An 18,183-nucleotide genomic window follows, 5' to 3' on the forward strand; every position below is an offset into this window, starting at 1 on the left:
CCATTGCACATAGAATGTTCACATAGAATGTGTTGATGTGTATGTAAACTCAACTAATGAACACATACACTGCTAAAAGACAGAGGACAGTCACTGTAGTGGTCATGGGCTGTCAACTTACCGACCCAAATAAATGCTTTTAGCTGTAGTTCTGTTAAATACTTTGAGAGGATGTTTTTAGACAGACACAGACACAGACACAAACCTAATTCTGTGTAGTCCATAAGGTCTGTGCTATTTGGATAACTATCTAAAACAAACTTCAGTGCAGAACTCAAGTCACTGATAGACTTTACATTTTAAATAACAGCTACAGCTTCATGCATCTAAGAGGAACTGGCTTGATTTACTGCATAAAAAGCAATAAACAATTTTGTGACAAAATACCTGACTGTACATACGTCCTTATATATCAAAATAATCAGTGATCCATATCTTTCGGTAAAAATCCGTTTGCAAAGCTTGCATTTTATTGCAACTGGTTTACCAAAGAATCCACCAACACACAGAGAAATGAACCTATCAAACAAATAATGCTCTACTGAGACTTTCACATTGTTGAAAATAAACAACCAATTTACTAACATTAGGATCCTTTTGAAGGTAATGTTATTTTTAGTCCAGTGATCCTGTTGTAGTTATTCTGTCCATGTAAAGTATGAGTGGGCCGGGCTAAAGAGGCAATGATGAGGCTTTTATCTGTGTCTGTGCAGGCTGATGTATTCATCTCTATTATGCATTAAAAATCCAGAAGTAGAAATTTTTTAGTTTTGGCAGATTGGTTTCAATAAAAGTTTTTGGAGTAACAAGGAAGTTTTGAAATCTGAAAGACATGTTCACACTATAACGATAACTATGTTAGCGTCCACACCAATACATGGTATTGTTGTTTATTACTGCGCTGCATGCAGTTATGTCGTCTGCCGCTTTGAATGCTCAAGCTCTTTAAAACAGGATGAATTCTGATTGGCTGTCAATGTTTTTATCGCGTATCTGGAAACAAATCATTCTGAAAGTGATTCCAACAATGACCGTGCTTCCCTCCCTCATGTCCCTCTGAGACGAGAGATTTCTGTATTGTGTGTCTGAAAAAAAAAAAAACTCAGATGACGCAAAAATCATCATTTTGCGTCATCTGAGACTTTTTTGGCCAGAGGCTAGAGACTACAGCCAGTAGTAGGAGATAGTTCCGCATGTTTTCAACCTGCCCATAGGGGGTGGGATCTCATGATAAAATGGCATCTTTTTAGTTTTGAGTCAACTAGTTGCCTAGTTGTATCATTTCCTCCGATACTGCCCTCTGTAACCTGTAGGCGTGGCTTGGGAGTGGCCTCGTAGGGCAGCGAAGCAAGTGCATTCTGGGAGGTATTGTCTTTCATTCACATGAGCCAAAAATACATTTTCTGGCTTTTCTTAGTCTAGAAGGCACCAACTTCTAAATTAATTTCACATTTCTACTACATAAATGACTCAATTTAAATACACATTCATCTTTCCAGCGGTGAAATAGCAACTGTGTAATATATTAAGAATTTTTCCCCAAAGAAATGATCTTGAATTAAACAAATAATAATATTATTATTATTTAGCTCATTGTTTTTTTATACTCCATTGTTTTTTTTTCTTCTAATGTTAAGCTCAAATCAAACAATATTTAGTGAAATCCATGCTAATAATAATAATAATATATTTGAAAAAAAAAAGAAGAAGATATTTACTTATATAATCTTTCACAACAGTTTCAAAGTTACATGTCCAGTAAGTTGTGCTAAAGGCACATTTAGTTTTATCCGTGTCATGGGGCAACCAATAGTTCCGACTGAGTATTTTCAGCATTAAAGCCTATTCATTTCAGTGTTTCTTAAGCACACTTGCTGTTGATGAAATGACTGCATTTTTTTTTTGTGACATTTTAAGACATTAGTTGACCTCTTAGGAATCTTGCCAGTAGTAGTATTTTATGTAACGCGTTTTAGTTAATGTTTATCATTAGATAATATTAGACTCTAATTGCACTTAGCTAATGTGAGCAACACTTCAATAGCTACCATAACCTAACATTTCCTAGTTCACTGGTCAAACTATCTTTGAAATCTCATTTTATATGAATTCAAAAATTGGGACAATACATTTTGGTAGTGGGAGTGAGGGGATATGGGGTGGTAACAAATATCTTGGCGGGGCCACATAGTCATACAATATTTAACGTATTAATGATAATTAGTCTATAATTATAATTATAATAATTATTAACTGGTGTTAAATGGTTAAAGGGTTATTTCATCAAAAAATGAAAATTCTGTCATTAATTACTCACCCTCTGCCATTCCAAATCCGTAGCACTTTCGTTCATCTTCGGAACACACATTAAGATATTTTTAAATAAAATCTGACAGATCTGACATTGACAGCTATGCAACTACCACTTTTGACGCTTCAAAAAGTTCATAAAGAGATTAGTGGTCGACCGATATTGGTTTTTTGATGGCCGATGCCGATATCTTAGAGAGCAGGGTGGCCGATGGCCGATATAAAGCCGATATTTTTATATATATTTATTTTAATCAATAATTTCTTATTTTAATAATAAATTATAATTTTTTTATTATTATTTTTTTTAATAAACATGCTTTTATACTTTAGATGGCAACTTCTTAAATTTGCAATCCTATTACAGTATTTTTCACAAAGTAATTGTTTAGAAATGTATATGAATATGTGAATACAACGAATGTAAACACTGTAACAGGGCACTCAGTAATCTGGTAATTTCGTGCTGGTAATAATTTTTTCAAATAAATACAAGGTAACGCTAATTTTACACACTGTGAAAACGATATGAATATGACACAGTTGGCAACCGGATATATCACAGATATGAATATGACACAGTTGGCAACTGGTTATATATCAGCATATTTTAAAGTGAAGGATTTAAAGTTTTTCGATCGCGTCTCCTGTGAAGCTGATCTTCTGTTCGCATTCACTCACTTCGCACGGACCGACCGTCACTCGCAGACAGTAATGCACACTTCACAAGATATCACAGCTGGATTCGATTAAATCTGCAAGGTTTGTGAAATTAAATGTTTATTAGATATTCAGAGATTTGTTTAAATGACGTAACGTTAGATGCGCATTTGCTGAATGTTGATGGCAAATGAGAAAGTATTTTAGCCTGATTGTTTGCCTTTTCTGTTACAAATAATATAAAAGCAAACGCTTTACTCCACTTACTTCGCATAAGTTACCATTTACATTCTTTGTTTACCAGTTCTGTCTAACAAAGTTTTAGATATGACTGACAGAGATCGTAAATGAATGAAGACGGAGAATGTGAGTGAGCGTTGTTTGATCTGAGGAGCTGCCGTTGCCGTTCTCTTCTGGCGCTGGTGTTCTCAGCGCCGCCCGTCAAAATAAAAGTCCGGAGCGCCGTCAAAATAAAAGTCCCGCTTCCAACACATCGGAAAAACGTATCGGCCGATACCGATATTTCAAAAATGCCACATATCGGCCGATATATCGGCCTTGGCGATATATTGGTCGACCACTAAAAGAGATTGTAAAACTAATCTATATAAATGAAGCGGTTTAGTCCACATTTTCTGAAGAGACATGATTGCTTTATATGCTGAACAGATTTATTTTAGGCTTTTTTTTTCTCACATACAAACATTCATCAATGCACACATCAGTTATTATCAAAGGAAGCTAAATCATGCTTGCTTGACATGCGAGAACCAATGAGGTTCATTCTCATGTGTTACGCAGCAAGTTTGAGCTTCTGGGCTTGGGGAGGAGGCGTATTTTTAAATAAAATTAAATGCGAAAAGCAATTAGGCCATGCTCAGGCACGACATGCATTAGTGAATAGTGATCATATTAAGCTCCTTATCAACAGCGATCATAATGGAGCTCTAGTAAATATGAAGCAAATGACCACAGACTTAAGACACAAAACAGAATATCTCAGACGGTAACAACAGACGTATTGTCCTCTTGCTATTGGTAAATAGCTACTTTGGTGGCTTGAGCCCCTGATTACTGTCGAAAGCCCATTATCTTTTTGAATAATAAATAATATAGATTTTAATATAAATTCTTGCACTTTGTTTGCCCTAGCCTAGTGGTGATGAAATGGAAAAAAAGTTGACAATCTTTGACCATTGCGCCTTGTCTCCTTTTCAGTTACTCGTGCTGTTTTTTTTTTACTTTTTTTTTTTTACTTTTAAAAACACATCTCAACTCCCTGTGCTCTTTTCCATTTTGTTAGTTTTTTTTTTTTCTTTGTTCGTTCGCTTTTCATTTAGCTCACTTATCTGTTTAGGCCAGTAGGTGGGACTGTCAGCCGGCAGGTTTCCATAAACTGTTTTTGATTCAAAGCTGATAAGGTAAGAATATAGATGTCCAGCGAAATTGATAACACATCTGCACACTTTACAATGTGATATTGTAAATGTATAGTTTTCAGGTAAAATGGAAAATTTATTAAATAAAATGTAATACATGCAGGATATTGAAGAAGGACAACCCCCTATACCCCCACCCTTTAGTTACTGTTTTATATATGTTTTTTTCAACGCACAGACGATACAAGCGATTACAGTTGGAAAGAGGCAAGCTTTGTTTGTGAATTCCCTAAGTAAAGTTATGAGCACACTGAGCAGTGTGTTGAGGTCTCTTCTGAAACTTTAGAGAAGACAAATGTGACAAATTTTGTGTCTTTAAGGCGAAAAATATGAGTATAGTGTGTGCGATGTCGCTCAGATCTCTTCTGAAACTTAGGAGGAGACAAATATGAGAACCCCGAAGTATTTAGTTTAGGAGAAAAATCTGAGCACAGTGTGTGATGTTGTTGAGGTCTCTTCTAAAACTTTAAAGAAGACCATTGTGAGAGTGTTAGTTTGTAAGTGTCTCAGGAGACAAGTGTGAGAAGCAGGAGACTCAAGCAAAAGTCTCAGTTTAATGCTAATGCAACCTCATTTATGTCTAGCAGAACCATTTAAGATGTGATTTTTTTTTTTTTCTCTTTCCTCTGGTTAGCTTTAATCTCATTCATCCCCACTATTGTGTCCATAGTTTTGTTGCACAATGATTTAATAGTGAGAATCGTGACCTATATTTACATGCAAGCAAAATGAGTTGTAAAAAAAAAAAAAAAAAAGGTAATGCAACAACCACGAAGCACTGGTACACTAGTGTTACATTTGACAAAAAGAAAGTATTTATCTCTTATACAAAACACTGCACACTTATCTAATCCCTTTCTAGTGTGTTTGGAAAATGTGCTGCATAAACAATGTTGGGCATTGGGGTGGTATCTAATATCTAATGATATTAGACTATATAGTCCCTCCAGTTTTTTGCGATTCTGCGATCGCTGAATACAACGCAAAATCAACAAAATGTCGCATTTTTTTGCGATCCTGCATAATTCCTAATTTAACCGCAAAATAATCACAAAAATGAAAAAGACCTCACAAAACATTCAATTATAATCACCCAGTTTAAATATCTCTAGTTTAATTAAAGTTTCAATGCATTTTTACGTGGATACAGATGTTGCGGGAAAAGGGGAAACTCCTTTTCCTCGATTTACTGAAGCCTATAATGTAAAACGCATTTTGCAGCTTCACAGCTAGCACAGTGAGTGTCTGGCTCACTCATTGGCTGTGCTGCAGTAACTGCACATCCAATGGCGCGGGCGCCAAGGGGGCGCGGCCTTAACCTATATTATTCTTTTACTGTCTATGATATCCACGAAAAACACCATTTTAGCAGGTTTAACGACTGAAGCGACAGCTTGCCAGGTTACTATAGTGCGGCCGGCTATGCAATACTCGTTCCCTCTCAGGGAACTGAGGTTACGATAGTAACCGAGTAGTTCCCTTTCGAACGGTCACTTCGTATTTTGCGTAGCTATACGCAGTGGGGACGCCATGCAAAACGCCGCACTATAAGTAACTGGTTGCCTACTGCAGCTCAGGACCCCTCAACTCAGGATTTACACACAGTTCTACAGTATAAATTACTACACCTGCTGTTAATATTTGCATAGGTCAGGTAGAAAAATTGCCCATAGGTTGTTTTAAAAGTTAATTTGATGAGAATTTGATTAGACCAAAATAAACAAGCTTTATGCATTTTGTTTGTGATTTGTGTCATGTATGACTATTGTGCATCTGACATGACACTATTATGGTAAATGTGATGTCCTAATTATAAAATATAAAAATCGCAAATTTTTTCACAAATTTCTGGAAATTACTACCACAAAATCAGTCATTTTGATCGCAAAAATCACACAAAAAAAATCGTGAAATCCTGGAGGGACTGTTTATAGAATAAGGGGTATGGCAAAATGGCATGAAACATTACATAATTTGATTGGTTCTTTTTAGACAAGACCTTCCCTTCTAGGTAATGATTCCTTCATAATCACAGGGTCAAACCTAGTCATCTGTCTAGTTTCATTTCCCCTATTTGTTATTTTACACACACACGCACGCACGCACGCACACACACACACACACACTCAAAGTCACACGTTTTCCCAAAAAGGGGACACATAGATTTAGCCAAAGAACATATGATTGTTGTTCCTGCAAGAAAAACAATTGTTAGTTATGATTAATTAAAAAATCCATCACATTCCCCTCTGTGGTCGTAATCATCATGACCACTACCTCGATTTTTAATTCTTCTAATGATTTTTTTCATACCTGCATGATTTACCTGCTCTTTACCAAATCATCCCATTATAAAGCAGTGACTTTAATACCACCTGATATCTCTATATTTCTTCCATCAACATCCTAAGCTGGAATGAAAATACAACCAATTTTCCCAAATGTTACCACATACACATACCATCATCTTCCATCAATTTATCTTCAAGCAATCTAATTCTACCTTTAATAAAAAAACTAAACATCACATAAAACATTGCCTTTTAACTTTAGTAGACCTTGAGTCAAGTTTCAGTATCATCTTTTTCTGGATTTTGAATCACATTGATCTATTAGGCCTTTTTTTCTTAACCTTATTATGTTAGCTTTTAATTCAAGCAGGTGATTGTTTTACTTGGTCAAATCTATTTAAGGATCTGTGTAATAAAATCTAACCAAAAAAGTTCTAGAATTTTTCATTTTACCCTTAACAAATATCAATAATTTTATTATTTTGTTTCAAACAATGTAATTATCTTAAAATTAACTCTGTTTAACCCAGCTCTTGCCATGAGAATAGCCTTAGCTGCTGACATGGCATTTAATATTTAACTACTTATCTTCCTACCATCTTATTTTTCCAGAATTAACTGATGGACATAGCATGTCCTGCCTCTATTTTTTGGCAATGCGGAAAAGTTCATAATGGATCCATTGATCCAGATCATTAAATCTGTAACTTCATTATGAATTAAGAAAGCTTTTCAGAATTGTTCTTTATGAGCAAACACTCTATTTCGCTGAAATGTCTAAACTTTTTAGACAAATTTTTAGTTTAAATTTAACATGTTTGGGTCACATTGTTCTTGGTCTTGGAATTAACTTTGTGCCCCCTACATCATTTGTTTTAATTCATGCTCTTGGCTTCATTAAAACATTAGAATCTTTAGTAATATGTTGTAAATGTGGTTATGCTATAAAGCTCTTCAACTAATAACAATCCAGAAATTAAATATGTTTCCCAAAATCAATCTCCTTTTGAAAGTTTTTCTTTTGCCATTTTAGCAAATGGAAACAAAAAATATATTTAATGTAGTCATTCATTCATCGCTATAGAAGTTTACCCAATTATCTATTCGGACCTTGTCCGGCAAAGTAACTTATCACCAATTCTCTCTTATTAGAGAACAACTATTGCCACTATAATAAAAAAAAAAAAAAGATATATATATATATATATATATATATATATATTTTTTTTTTAGCATCTATGATGTCTGCATTAGGATTTGAAACCCTCAAGTTTCTTCAATAATAGTCCCTAGATTATTTATTATTTTTACAGTAATGTACCTAGTTAGAGTCCCTATACTCTACAGAATTAAGAGATTTTCCTCTGTTCAATTTACGTATACCTGAAATATTTTCAAATTCATCAGTAATTAATCAAATCATGAGATCTAAATACTCAGTCCTACAGTATAGTTTGATTAATAATATAAATAAAACATCAATAAACATCACACGAATTGATTATTATGCTAAGCTTAAACCATTAGTTGGTCCACATCTTCTTCCTCTCATTGCCCCATGGACGTTCCACCTTCACCAGGGTGACTCTTTGTGAACCGTTGCAATGGGCTTTCCCTCGTTGGCAAGGGAGGTACGTTACTAGCACGTCCTTGATCCCCCACTTTATGCCTTGCGTTGGCGTGTGGAGTTGCTGAAGCTGGTTGGTGTAGTTTAAGGTGAGATGCTTGGACGGAGGTGTCACTCTACAACCATGCTGATAGTTGCAAGATTTTTCCCCAGAACACAACTGCACCTCCACTGGACCTTGTTTGTGGAGTGAACCATTTCCTGGCTGCTTTCATCTGTTAATGGAGACCTTAAGTACTTTTGTTAGTGACAACATGTATTAAAGGGGTCATATAATGCCATTTTTGTACAAGCTAATATGATTCTTTAGGGTCTAAAATTAAAAGTTTGTAATATACTTTAATTAAAAATTCTCATTAGTATTGTAAGAAAACACTCATTTTACCTGGTCAAAAACAGCTCTGTTTTCAGCACGCCATTTAAGTGCATGTGTCTTTAAATGATAATGAGCTTTGCTCACCCCGCCCCTCTGTTTCTGTGGGTGTTCTGACACAACACACGTGGAGTGTTGCCTTGAAAACACTTGAGGGTATATTTTGAAGAATGGCTGTGGGAGTCTCTGAGGACACTGTGCAACCGTGTCAATTTGAACCGGAGTCGGAAAACAGGACGTTTCTGAATGGTTGGTTAACGTAATGTCACTTTGATCTATCTTTGTCTGTACTGGCAGGGTAGAGTAGTGAGATACGAACGCTATGTGTTTACTGATGTATACGTTAGTTCATTGACAGATTGATGTTACAGCTAATGGTCATGAAAAAACTTTTTTTCGGTAAATAGGCTTGTCCGTGATGCGTAACATTATCTATGCAGTGTTAGGTAATGTTACAGCTGTCAGGGCTGAAGCACTAAAATTTTACTGATCTGTTTAAAAAATAACCAGTCAGTGAGACTATGACAGTTATTAGGCACATAAACAACACATACTCAGACAGGAGCTAATACCTTTTTCAATGTTCTCGTTTATAAAGCAGTCTGGTGTGTGAAATGATTTGCGCAAACATGAAAGCATTGACGTTGATCGTGGGGAATATTCCCTTCGAAAACAAAACTCAGCCACTGCGTCTTCAGCGGTTCGGATTTAGGAACATCAAAATGACTGCTGTGTTCCTTATTGCACCCAAGAACAGAACACCACAATCGCTTAGACGCCATTCTGCTCATAGACAGTGCTCCAGCGTATCAACAATGACAATGTAAAATTTCATGTTAAAGGTATAGCGGAGGATTTTCCCGAATTTTAGAAAAGAACCGCCCTCTCCACTTTTTGAAAAAAATGCACATGCGCAACACTCTACCTGCTCCCGAGAGGGAACGCCTATTAAACGTGTGCACGAGAGAGCATGCACGAGCTAATCATAACTTACATTAACTTTTACTAGCAGTGATTTTAAATGGATTTCTCCAAATAGCATGCCAAACTTTACCTGTCAAGTAGAAACTTCGCGACTGAGGCATCAGTGGGAAGCCCAACCTGTGTTTTGAGCACAGGCCATCGTGTGAATCGTGTGCACGAGCACGTACGACGGCCTTACGTAAACATATCACCAGAATGATTGACACTTAGGAGGACCAATAGTCTTGGTGATCCACCCGGAAAAAGAAAATCCTCCGCTATACCTTTAAACAGTAACAAGACAATATTTTTTATACATTTGAAGCAGAATCAGTTCTGTTCGATGGGATCCATCATGACATCCTGCAAAAGGAAAAAGTTCATTATGGGGTGGACAGGGCAAGCTTGGTGTGCTTGGTGTGCATTATTTCTTTCTGCCACAACAATAACCCATGCCAGGATAGTTAGTCAAAATCATCCATGGCGGTTATTTTATTGGGTATATTTTACCCTCTGTGCCCACTTTATAACTTTAGATACAGCTGTTTTGATTGACATAATACATTTTTCTTAGTGTCTTAGAACACCTTATTTCACACATTCACTTTCACACACTTTCACACACCCCTCTCTGGCCAGAGAATCATACCTTTTTTGTCTGCCATAGCAGTTTATGAACTGAATGGGGAACATATATTTATTAGGAGTGGAATATCACCAAATCTGAACAGTAACAACTTTGACGACGACAGAGCTACTGAACGTAGACACACTGTGGCATTCCCCTTGCGACATTGTCTAAACATTAGGATATACAATTTTCATTTGTCTGATGCAGTCGCCATGTTTTTGAGTTTACACAGTGAATGTAAACCTAACTTTTCAAAATCAAATAGATTAAACACTTTAAAATAATAATCGTATAGACCTACAGTTGCAGTTGAGAGAGTTTTAAATTTCTCAAATGCAATTTGTCATTCATTGCACATTTTCAGTTTTCCAAACTTTTTTTTGTTGCTCATATGCTATTTAAAAGAAGATTTGGAAATCTTCACACAATCTTGGATCCATGGACAAAAAGAAAATAACACTTCCATCTCGTACCCCTGGTGTAAATAAATTTATAATTTTAGATTCATTGTTTTTATTGAATGTAGAAAATTACCTTTTAATGAAATGGAGTGACCAATATTGTTGAATTTCTATTCATAATGTCTCTTCCAGAGAATCACATTTAAAGCACAGTTAAAAATCTATTCATGCTTTTACCACTAGTTGGTTAATGTCATAATGTCTTTTCCAGTGAATCCAGCCCAAGTTTTAACTGATTTGTGAGTCATGCTCTCACTTCCGCCATTGAACTTCCTGTGGTAGGGCTGTTACTGGTACCTATTGAAAGCAGGTTCAAAGTATTAGTTGAAGAAATATGAAGAATTGCTGAAACCAGAGGATGATCAAAAACAATCAAGTCAATATGATAATTAACTAAATTTGAAACGGTCTCTGTATTGATAGCCCACAAGGCTGATACAATGGATTGTCTTTCTGTGTGGATTGTCATTCAGTTGAACTTCAGGCATGACTAGTTGCTCTTTGCAGAAAGTTTTATTGACAGCTTTCTGGGCGCACTCTCAAACACAACAAATAATGTACTCAACAAATACCACTAGTTGAATCTTAACCATAATCATTGCCCTTATTAGCCAAGGGAAAAACATATATTTTTTAAATCTTTAAATCTTTTAAATCTGATCACCAGTTAAAATTTTACTTAACAGAAAAGCCAATTTTCAGTTTTAATTAATTGAGAAGCATTTTAAAGGAACAATGTGAAGTCTGTCATCCTACCTTAATACTTTAAGTCCTTTTAGCCCGTCTGGAATGGTCCCTCTGTCGAACGGGGTTCTGCAGTCTGGCAGAATGAAGACAATGTGGTTCCTCATCCCCGTCCATCCGACAGAGGGTGATTCCGAGGACTCATGGATCTGGCCCGCCAAATTGTGGTAGATTTTTCCCTAAACCTAACTATCTGGGGCGTCTCCAATTGACACCCAATTGATCTATTTACCTGGGGCGTCTCCAATCGACACCCAATACCTTTATCTGGGGCGTCTCCAATCGACACCCAATACCTTTATACTTTAGCTCTTGCATCTTCAGTCGACAACTGGCCGAGTCTCTTACTCCAACTTATTTGCTTTCCTAACTTTGCTGCACAGCAATAATCGACAAACAGACTTCAGCAAATGTCCTTCAAATGCCGGAAGAGTTCCCGAGCAGTTCTCAGGGAATCTCTCCCAAGAAGAAGCAAGGCCTGAGGATCTCAGACAAATTCCATTAAGAATCCCACCTGTGAACACGAACACAACAGTTTTTATATAATAAGGGGTATGGCAAAATGGCATGAAACATTACATAATTTGATTGGTTCTTTTTAGACAAGCCCTTCTGTTGCTAGGTAATGATTCCTTCATAATCACAGGATTTCAAACCTAGTCATCTGTCTAGTTTCATTTCCCCTATTTGTTATTTTTACACACACAATCAAAGTCACAAGTTTTCCCAAAAAGGGGACACATACATTTAACCAAAGAACATATGATTGTTGTTCCTGCAAGAAAAACAAATGTTAGTTATGATTTATTTAAAAAATCCATCACAGATGTGCAGGCGGGGCCGAGGCGGCGCTTGTACGCGTTTACCCCGAACGCTCTGATCCCGGGAGTTCTGGAGAGGGTCCGTCGCGACGGGGTCTGTCTACTGCTTGTAGCCCCATTGTGGCCGGCCTGAATATGGTTCTCAGACATAATATCAATCCTAGAGGGCCCTCCATAGGATATCTCCATCAGGAGGTGCCTGCTATTGCAGGCAGAGGGCTCAATATTTCACCCTCGGCCAGAGTTATGGAAACCGTTTCCATACAGGGAACAGGGTCTGGCCCCTGAGGGGGCACCGTACCGAGAGGCTGGCCTGTCAGTTGTCAAGACAATACTAAGCTCTAGAGCTCCATCCACAAGGAAATTGTACGACCTAAAATGGAATGTTTCACCATTTGGTGTAGAGAGTATGAGGTGGACCCAGTTAACTGCCCGGTGGCTTCAGTGCTGGAGTTCCTCCAGGATTGCTTCTCTGCTGGTCTTACCCAGTCCGCACTCAAGGTGTATGTGGCTGCCATTATGGCTTTCTAAACTCCTCTGGGTGATGGCCCTTTGGGAAGACATCAGCTGGTCGTACGTTTCCTCCGTGGGGCTTGGAGGATGAGACCTGCGACTCGGACCAGAGTTCCCACATGGGACCTAGCAGTGGTTCTCGAAGGGCTGGTTGAGGACCCTTTCAAACATTCGGAGTCGGCTGAGGTCAAGAACCTTTCCCTCAAGGTAGCTTTTTTTAGCCATTACTTCTCTGAGGAGAGTAGGAGATCTTCAGACCCTTTCTATATCCAGTGGGTGCCTGGAGTTTGCTTTGTATCCGTTACACTCACCCCCCTAAACCTCACTCCCATCCGGGTCACAGCACCAATGTAACCCCTCCACCCGGGTCTCCAGCGTGAGAGTCAGGCGCTCTAACAAGGAGGCTAAAGACTGCAGAATCTAGCCTATTGAGATCAGAGGAGTGAGGTTTACTTGCACAGCGTCTACTAGCTGGCCTGCGTTACATGTGCGTCCGTTTTTAACGTGCCTTGACTGTCGTACAGTGTGACATTAATGACAACTAAGATCTTACAGCGATCTTACATGGCTTACAGCGATGATCATGTTCGTACAGTCTGACAAGCAACAATCGTAAAGGACTATTACACAGTGTGCACCCGGCTTAAAGCTTACGTTGCATGATCTCCCATGTTTCTCACAGCTCATTCTCACTTTGGACTCCTTTCTCTCAGAACATTCACGTGTCTCAGTTGTGCCTACTTTTATTTCTCCTAAAGAATTTTGGGAGAACACTGTTGATGCTAAAATATGATATATTTGAGAATCAAAATTAATGGCTGGTTTTACTGACAAGGCTTAAGCCTAGTTCCAGACTAAAATGCATTGTTTGAGCTGTTTTAAAGGTGGGGTAAGCGTTATTTCAAAAACGCTGTTGGACATTGTTGATATTTGAAATCAACCCAAACAAACACACCCCTCTCTTCATTGCTCCTCCTCCAAAACTCACTCTCCAATCCTAACCACCCTGCTCCGAGTCAGTCTCGAACCCCGATCACCAGCATGCGAGTCAAGTGCACTAACAATGACGCTACACCACATTCTCTAGCAGTTGTCAGTGCGACTCTCACTAGCTGGCCTCCATTACACACGCAATCCAAGAGTGGAATGTCTGTTTATCATGGCAGAAGCTTTAAGAAAAATAAAGCGCAGATGATGAACGAATGACTAGGAAGCACAAAAAATTAGCGTACAGTACACAATAGTTATTACAAACAAGAGTTTGTTAGTTTCCAACAGCACAGCAGCTCCAGACAAACAATGACACTCAAACCCAGTGTTACTCACATGTGGAGCCGAATCAAAGCAACCTCCGTGTCTGTTTTCAGGACTTCAGCGCTCTCTCTCTCCGTCTAGCTCTCTCCAGCACTGGAAAGCTTTTCTTATATTAACGCGGGTCCTGAAGCTCTTGCCCAGTCATAACCATTCATTATCCAGTGATTTGATCTGAGCTTTTTTCTTTTGTATTGGGTTTCATCTCTGTTTCTGTAGTCTTTCTTAAAATCTCCCGCTTGCTCGTTCTCTCTCCTCCACCGTGATATGCCCATAATGCTGATTGGCTACACACGTTTGTTGTTGTTTGTTTGTGTGTCGGTCCGACTAACTTCCAAACAGTGTTTTTCAAATATCACTTACCCCACCTTTAACTGAAAACAACTTTTACTGAAAACAACTTTAAATGAAACCAACAATATCTCAGTGCCATTGTTTTGTCTCAAGATGCACATCATTAATGTTTTTTTCAAAGGCACATTTAAAATGCTATTTCAAACTCCTAATTTAACTAAGGCCTAATCCTGGCTTAATGTAAGCCCTGAAACCGGGCCTAAATCTCCAGATCTTAAAAAGAGCAATCTCTGAGCAATATACTATTCATATAATGGAGTCTTGAAAGAGATTGCAGAAAGACAACAAGGCCGTAATCATTAGGGGGATAACCATGACCTTAGGGGGGGACCAATGTTTTATAAAGCATAAAGAAATAGAACTGTGAAGGAAGTTCTGTGTGTTTTATTTTTGCTAAGTAATTTTAGGAGAAACATCTGAAATGCTGTTGATACTAAAATGAGAGATATATGAGAATCACAACTAAGTCTTCTGAGCTTAGGAAAAGGAACCACTGAGCAATACATTTTTTCCTCTGGGCTTTCATGGCATGAAAATACTATTAAAACTTAATTTTGGAAAAATACTTTGTATTAAAAATATTTATATTACCTGGATATTAGAGATTAGTGTTTGATTAGGGATGGAACTAAACTGCAAGAATTGTCAAAAACTGATTCAGGGGATGCTTATATCCAAAGAACCTTAATTATGACAATAAAACAAGCTAAAGCAGTTAATCCAAGTGTAGTCTCGCGTAGCCAGACCTTCAGACTGACGGCAGAAGTTCTGGACTCTATTGCAGCATTTATTGGCCAAGGTCCGCCCAAGAGGACGTTTGACTGACATGTAACGCAACCAATCACAGTTCGTTTTGTTTCGCGTCATGTTTAGGGGCATGACAATATAATGTCGATGATTTTCAAAAGTATGTGAAGTTCAGTAAACAGTAAACTTGCACAATGTTCTTGTGCAAGTTTACTGTTTACTGAACTTCACATACTTTTGAAAATCCAGCGTTTAGTTGATCCTGGTAAGCGCTCATTGTCACAGTTATAAACACAACGTCTTTCTTCTTCCACGAGGGGTTTTGGCGTCACAGCATTTGTTTCCAGGCAGACCGATAAAGAACACGGCACACAGGTCTCCCGGACATCCTGTAGAATTAAACCAATCAGATTGCGACTTTGAAACTCAGGAAGTGTTTCCAGAAACGTGTGCCATATGCATCAGACGTTCAGCCAACGGTCCGTGGGCGTCTGAGGCTGAGACTAATCCAAAAGAGACCACAATGATGTAGTGCTACAATACCAAATTTCAGTACATACAGTACACCAGTGTAGAAAATAGAAATACTGGAGAAAATGTGTAAGTGCATTACAGACATAAGTACAAGTAATGATTATTATTTATAACCTACATTTAATATACTTATAATTTATTTTGTGTCGCTGCTTATAATTATACATTATATTTGTTGTTATAACCACTGTGTATTGTAAATAGTAACAGGGACACTGTGTAACCTATAGAGGAAACAAATTAACCAGCAAAGGTCCCTCAGTTTGAAGGTAGAATTTGTGGGGTTTTGAGTTGATAGGCAGTCTCTAGTTTATCTGATAAACTGTTGTCTAGTGGCTGTCATGCAGGTGCAGTTGGAAGGCACAGTTAAAGGTCTTTTTGTAACACTGCAATCTCTCCGCAGGATATCGAGGATCACATCGCCTTTGTAATCACTGTCCCCACTGCGCTGGCTATATTCCTCACTATCTTTGTTCTGGTCTGCATCGAGTCCGTCTTCAAGAAGCTACTCCATGTTTTCTCCTTGGTGATCTGGGCCTGCCTGGTTGCCATGGGTTACCTCTTTATGTTTTTTGGAGGAATTATCTGTCCCTGGGATCAGGTAAGACAACTGCGTTATCAACACCCTAAGGTTTTTTTCATTCATGGGCCTTTTACCTGATATAGCTCAGATGGTGTATTCTTGAGAACCAGTGGGAAAAAGTAACACGAGACTGACTGGAGGGAGAAACAGCACAATTCTTTAGTAAAAAAAGGAAGGTGTATGTGTACTGGTGTATAGGACAGACCCAAGTGAGCAAATTAAATTCTGGTTCAGAGTCACCTTTACTATAGGCAATTCAGCCTTTGTCAAGTCAGCTGCTTTCCTGTGATGCATAGAAATTATTTTAGGACAGAGTTCCATTCTAGAATTTTGTGAGAAGTCCATAGAATTCTCAATCAAAATGAAAGAAATCCAGAAAGATAAACAGAAAATATTTCAGTGGAGAACAGAAAAAAAGTTCTTTAGTTCTTTACATTACTTTTTTGGGGCTAAATTTATACTATTTCAGCAATTCTATTTAATCCCTAATACCAACTCACATGCATATGTTCAGCTTATTTTGTGAAAACCCTGAAACTCTTCTGATCAGTTATATTGGCAAGTCAGTGGCAAGAAATGCTTAGTCAAAATCTTTTATTTATTTATTTACTTACTTAATTACTTAATTTCTGAATCTATTCTACTGTGTCATATCAGTTTTGTTTTTACTTTTCAAAGCAATTATAACCCATTTGATTTTTCTTATCTTCTCTGAATTATGACCATGTCAAACATGTCCAAATGCATGACAGAATTGAACTGTTAAAATGTTAAATGTGTAAATGTTTTACTTGACACACACATCTTGCATACTTCTAATATAAAATGTGAATTATCCAGCTTTTTCCTCCCTTTTTAATGATGATTAAATAAAGTTTATGTGTGCTACTCCCATGGCAGCTGAGCCACCCGCATGTTTGACCTGCATGTCCAGTGAGGATAATTGTGTTCAACATTAATCAAAATGCTGCAAATGTGTTACTAGACCTGGGAATTCAGACAGTAATCAGAAGTCTACCCTAGCTATTCTGAACTTTCCTATTAAGGATGAACAATTTACTAAGGATTAAGGATGAAATAAACAGTAGCCAGTTTGTCAAGTAAAATAATATAAAAAAGTAATTAAATGGAGAATATAAGCAGCTAATAACTTGCTGTATTAAAATAAGACCCAATGTTTGTCACTGACATATTGTATCTCTGGAGTGGGCGGCATATGGTGAAAGACAAACAAGGCTGATGTCAGACGTGTAGGGAAGGATGACTTCCTGTGTTAGTCAATATCTCTGCTTGGTTCCAGATTAAGGGCTGATAGGGCAATTCTCAATACATAGACCCCATGCTAATTCACTACACAACAATTGCACCACATAAAATATTTCAGGAAAAGTGTGTAATATTCACTAACCACTTGCAATTCAGTTTAACTAGCTACTGAATACACTGACATAGTGCTGTGCCATGAGTATTGACATTTCTTAATACAAATTAGGTTTATTATAGAATCCTGATTAAGCCTTAAGGCCTGTTCTAACCAGTGATGCAAAGTTTTAATAATTGTTGTTCTAATTCTGTGAGAATAAAGTCCACACCAACTATAATGATAATGACACAGATCAATGATATCATTGAAATCTTTTTCAGAATTTTTTTCCCCAGATGACGAACGATAAGAACAAAGAGCCAATCTAGCTGTTCTAAAAATGTTTTGCTAAAGTTCCCATTAAGTTATGAGAACGTTATTTCTGATATTTTCTATTTATGTTCTCTGAACGTTCAAAATGTCAAGTTTTTGCAAATGTTTTAAAAAACTTTTTTTGG

At 37.5% G+C, this 18,183-nt stretch overlaps 1 protein-coding gene across 1 annotated transcript in view; it reads left to right on the forward strand.

Annotated features, from left to right (window-relative positions):
* The window catches only part of adcy2a (adenylate cyclase 2a), a 125,235-nt gene that overhangs the window by 3,425 nt on the left and 103,627 nt on the right, over window positions 1-18,183 (forward strand). Inside the window, exon 2 of the mRNA XM_084435542.1 lies at window positions 16,183-16,380. Coding sequence (XP_084291668.1) covers window positions 16,183-16,380 — 198 coding nt within the window. The remainder of the gene's footprint in view (window positions 1-16,182; window positions 16,381-18,183) is intronic.

Source organism: Rutilus rutilus (genome assembly GCF_951802725.1).
Source record: "Rutilus rutilus genome assembly, chromosome: 17".
Taxonomy (NCBI): domain Eukaryota; kingdom Metazoa; phylum Chordata; class Actinopteri; order Cypriniformes; family Leuciscidae; genus Rutilus; species Rutilus rutilus.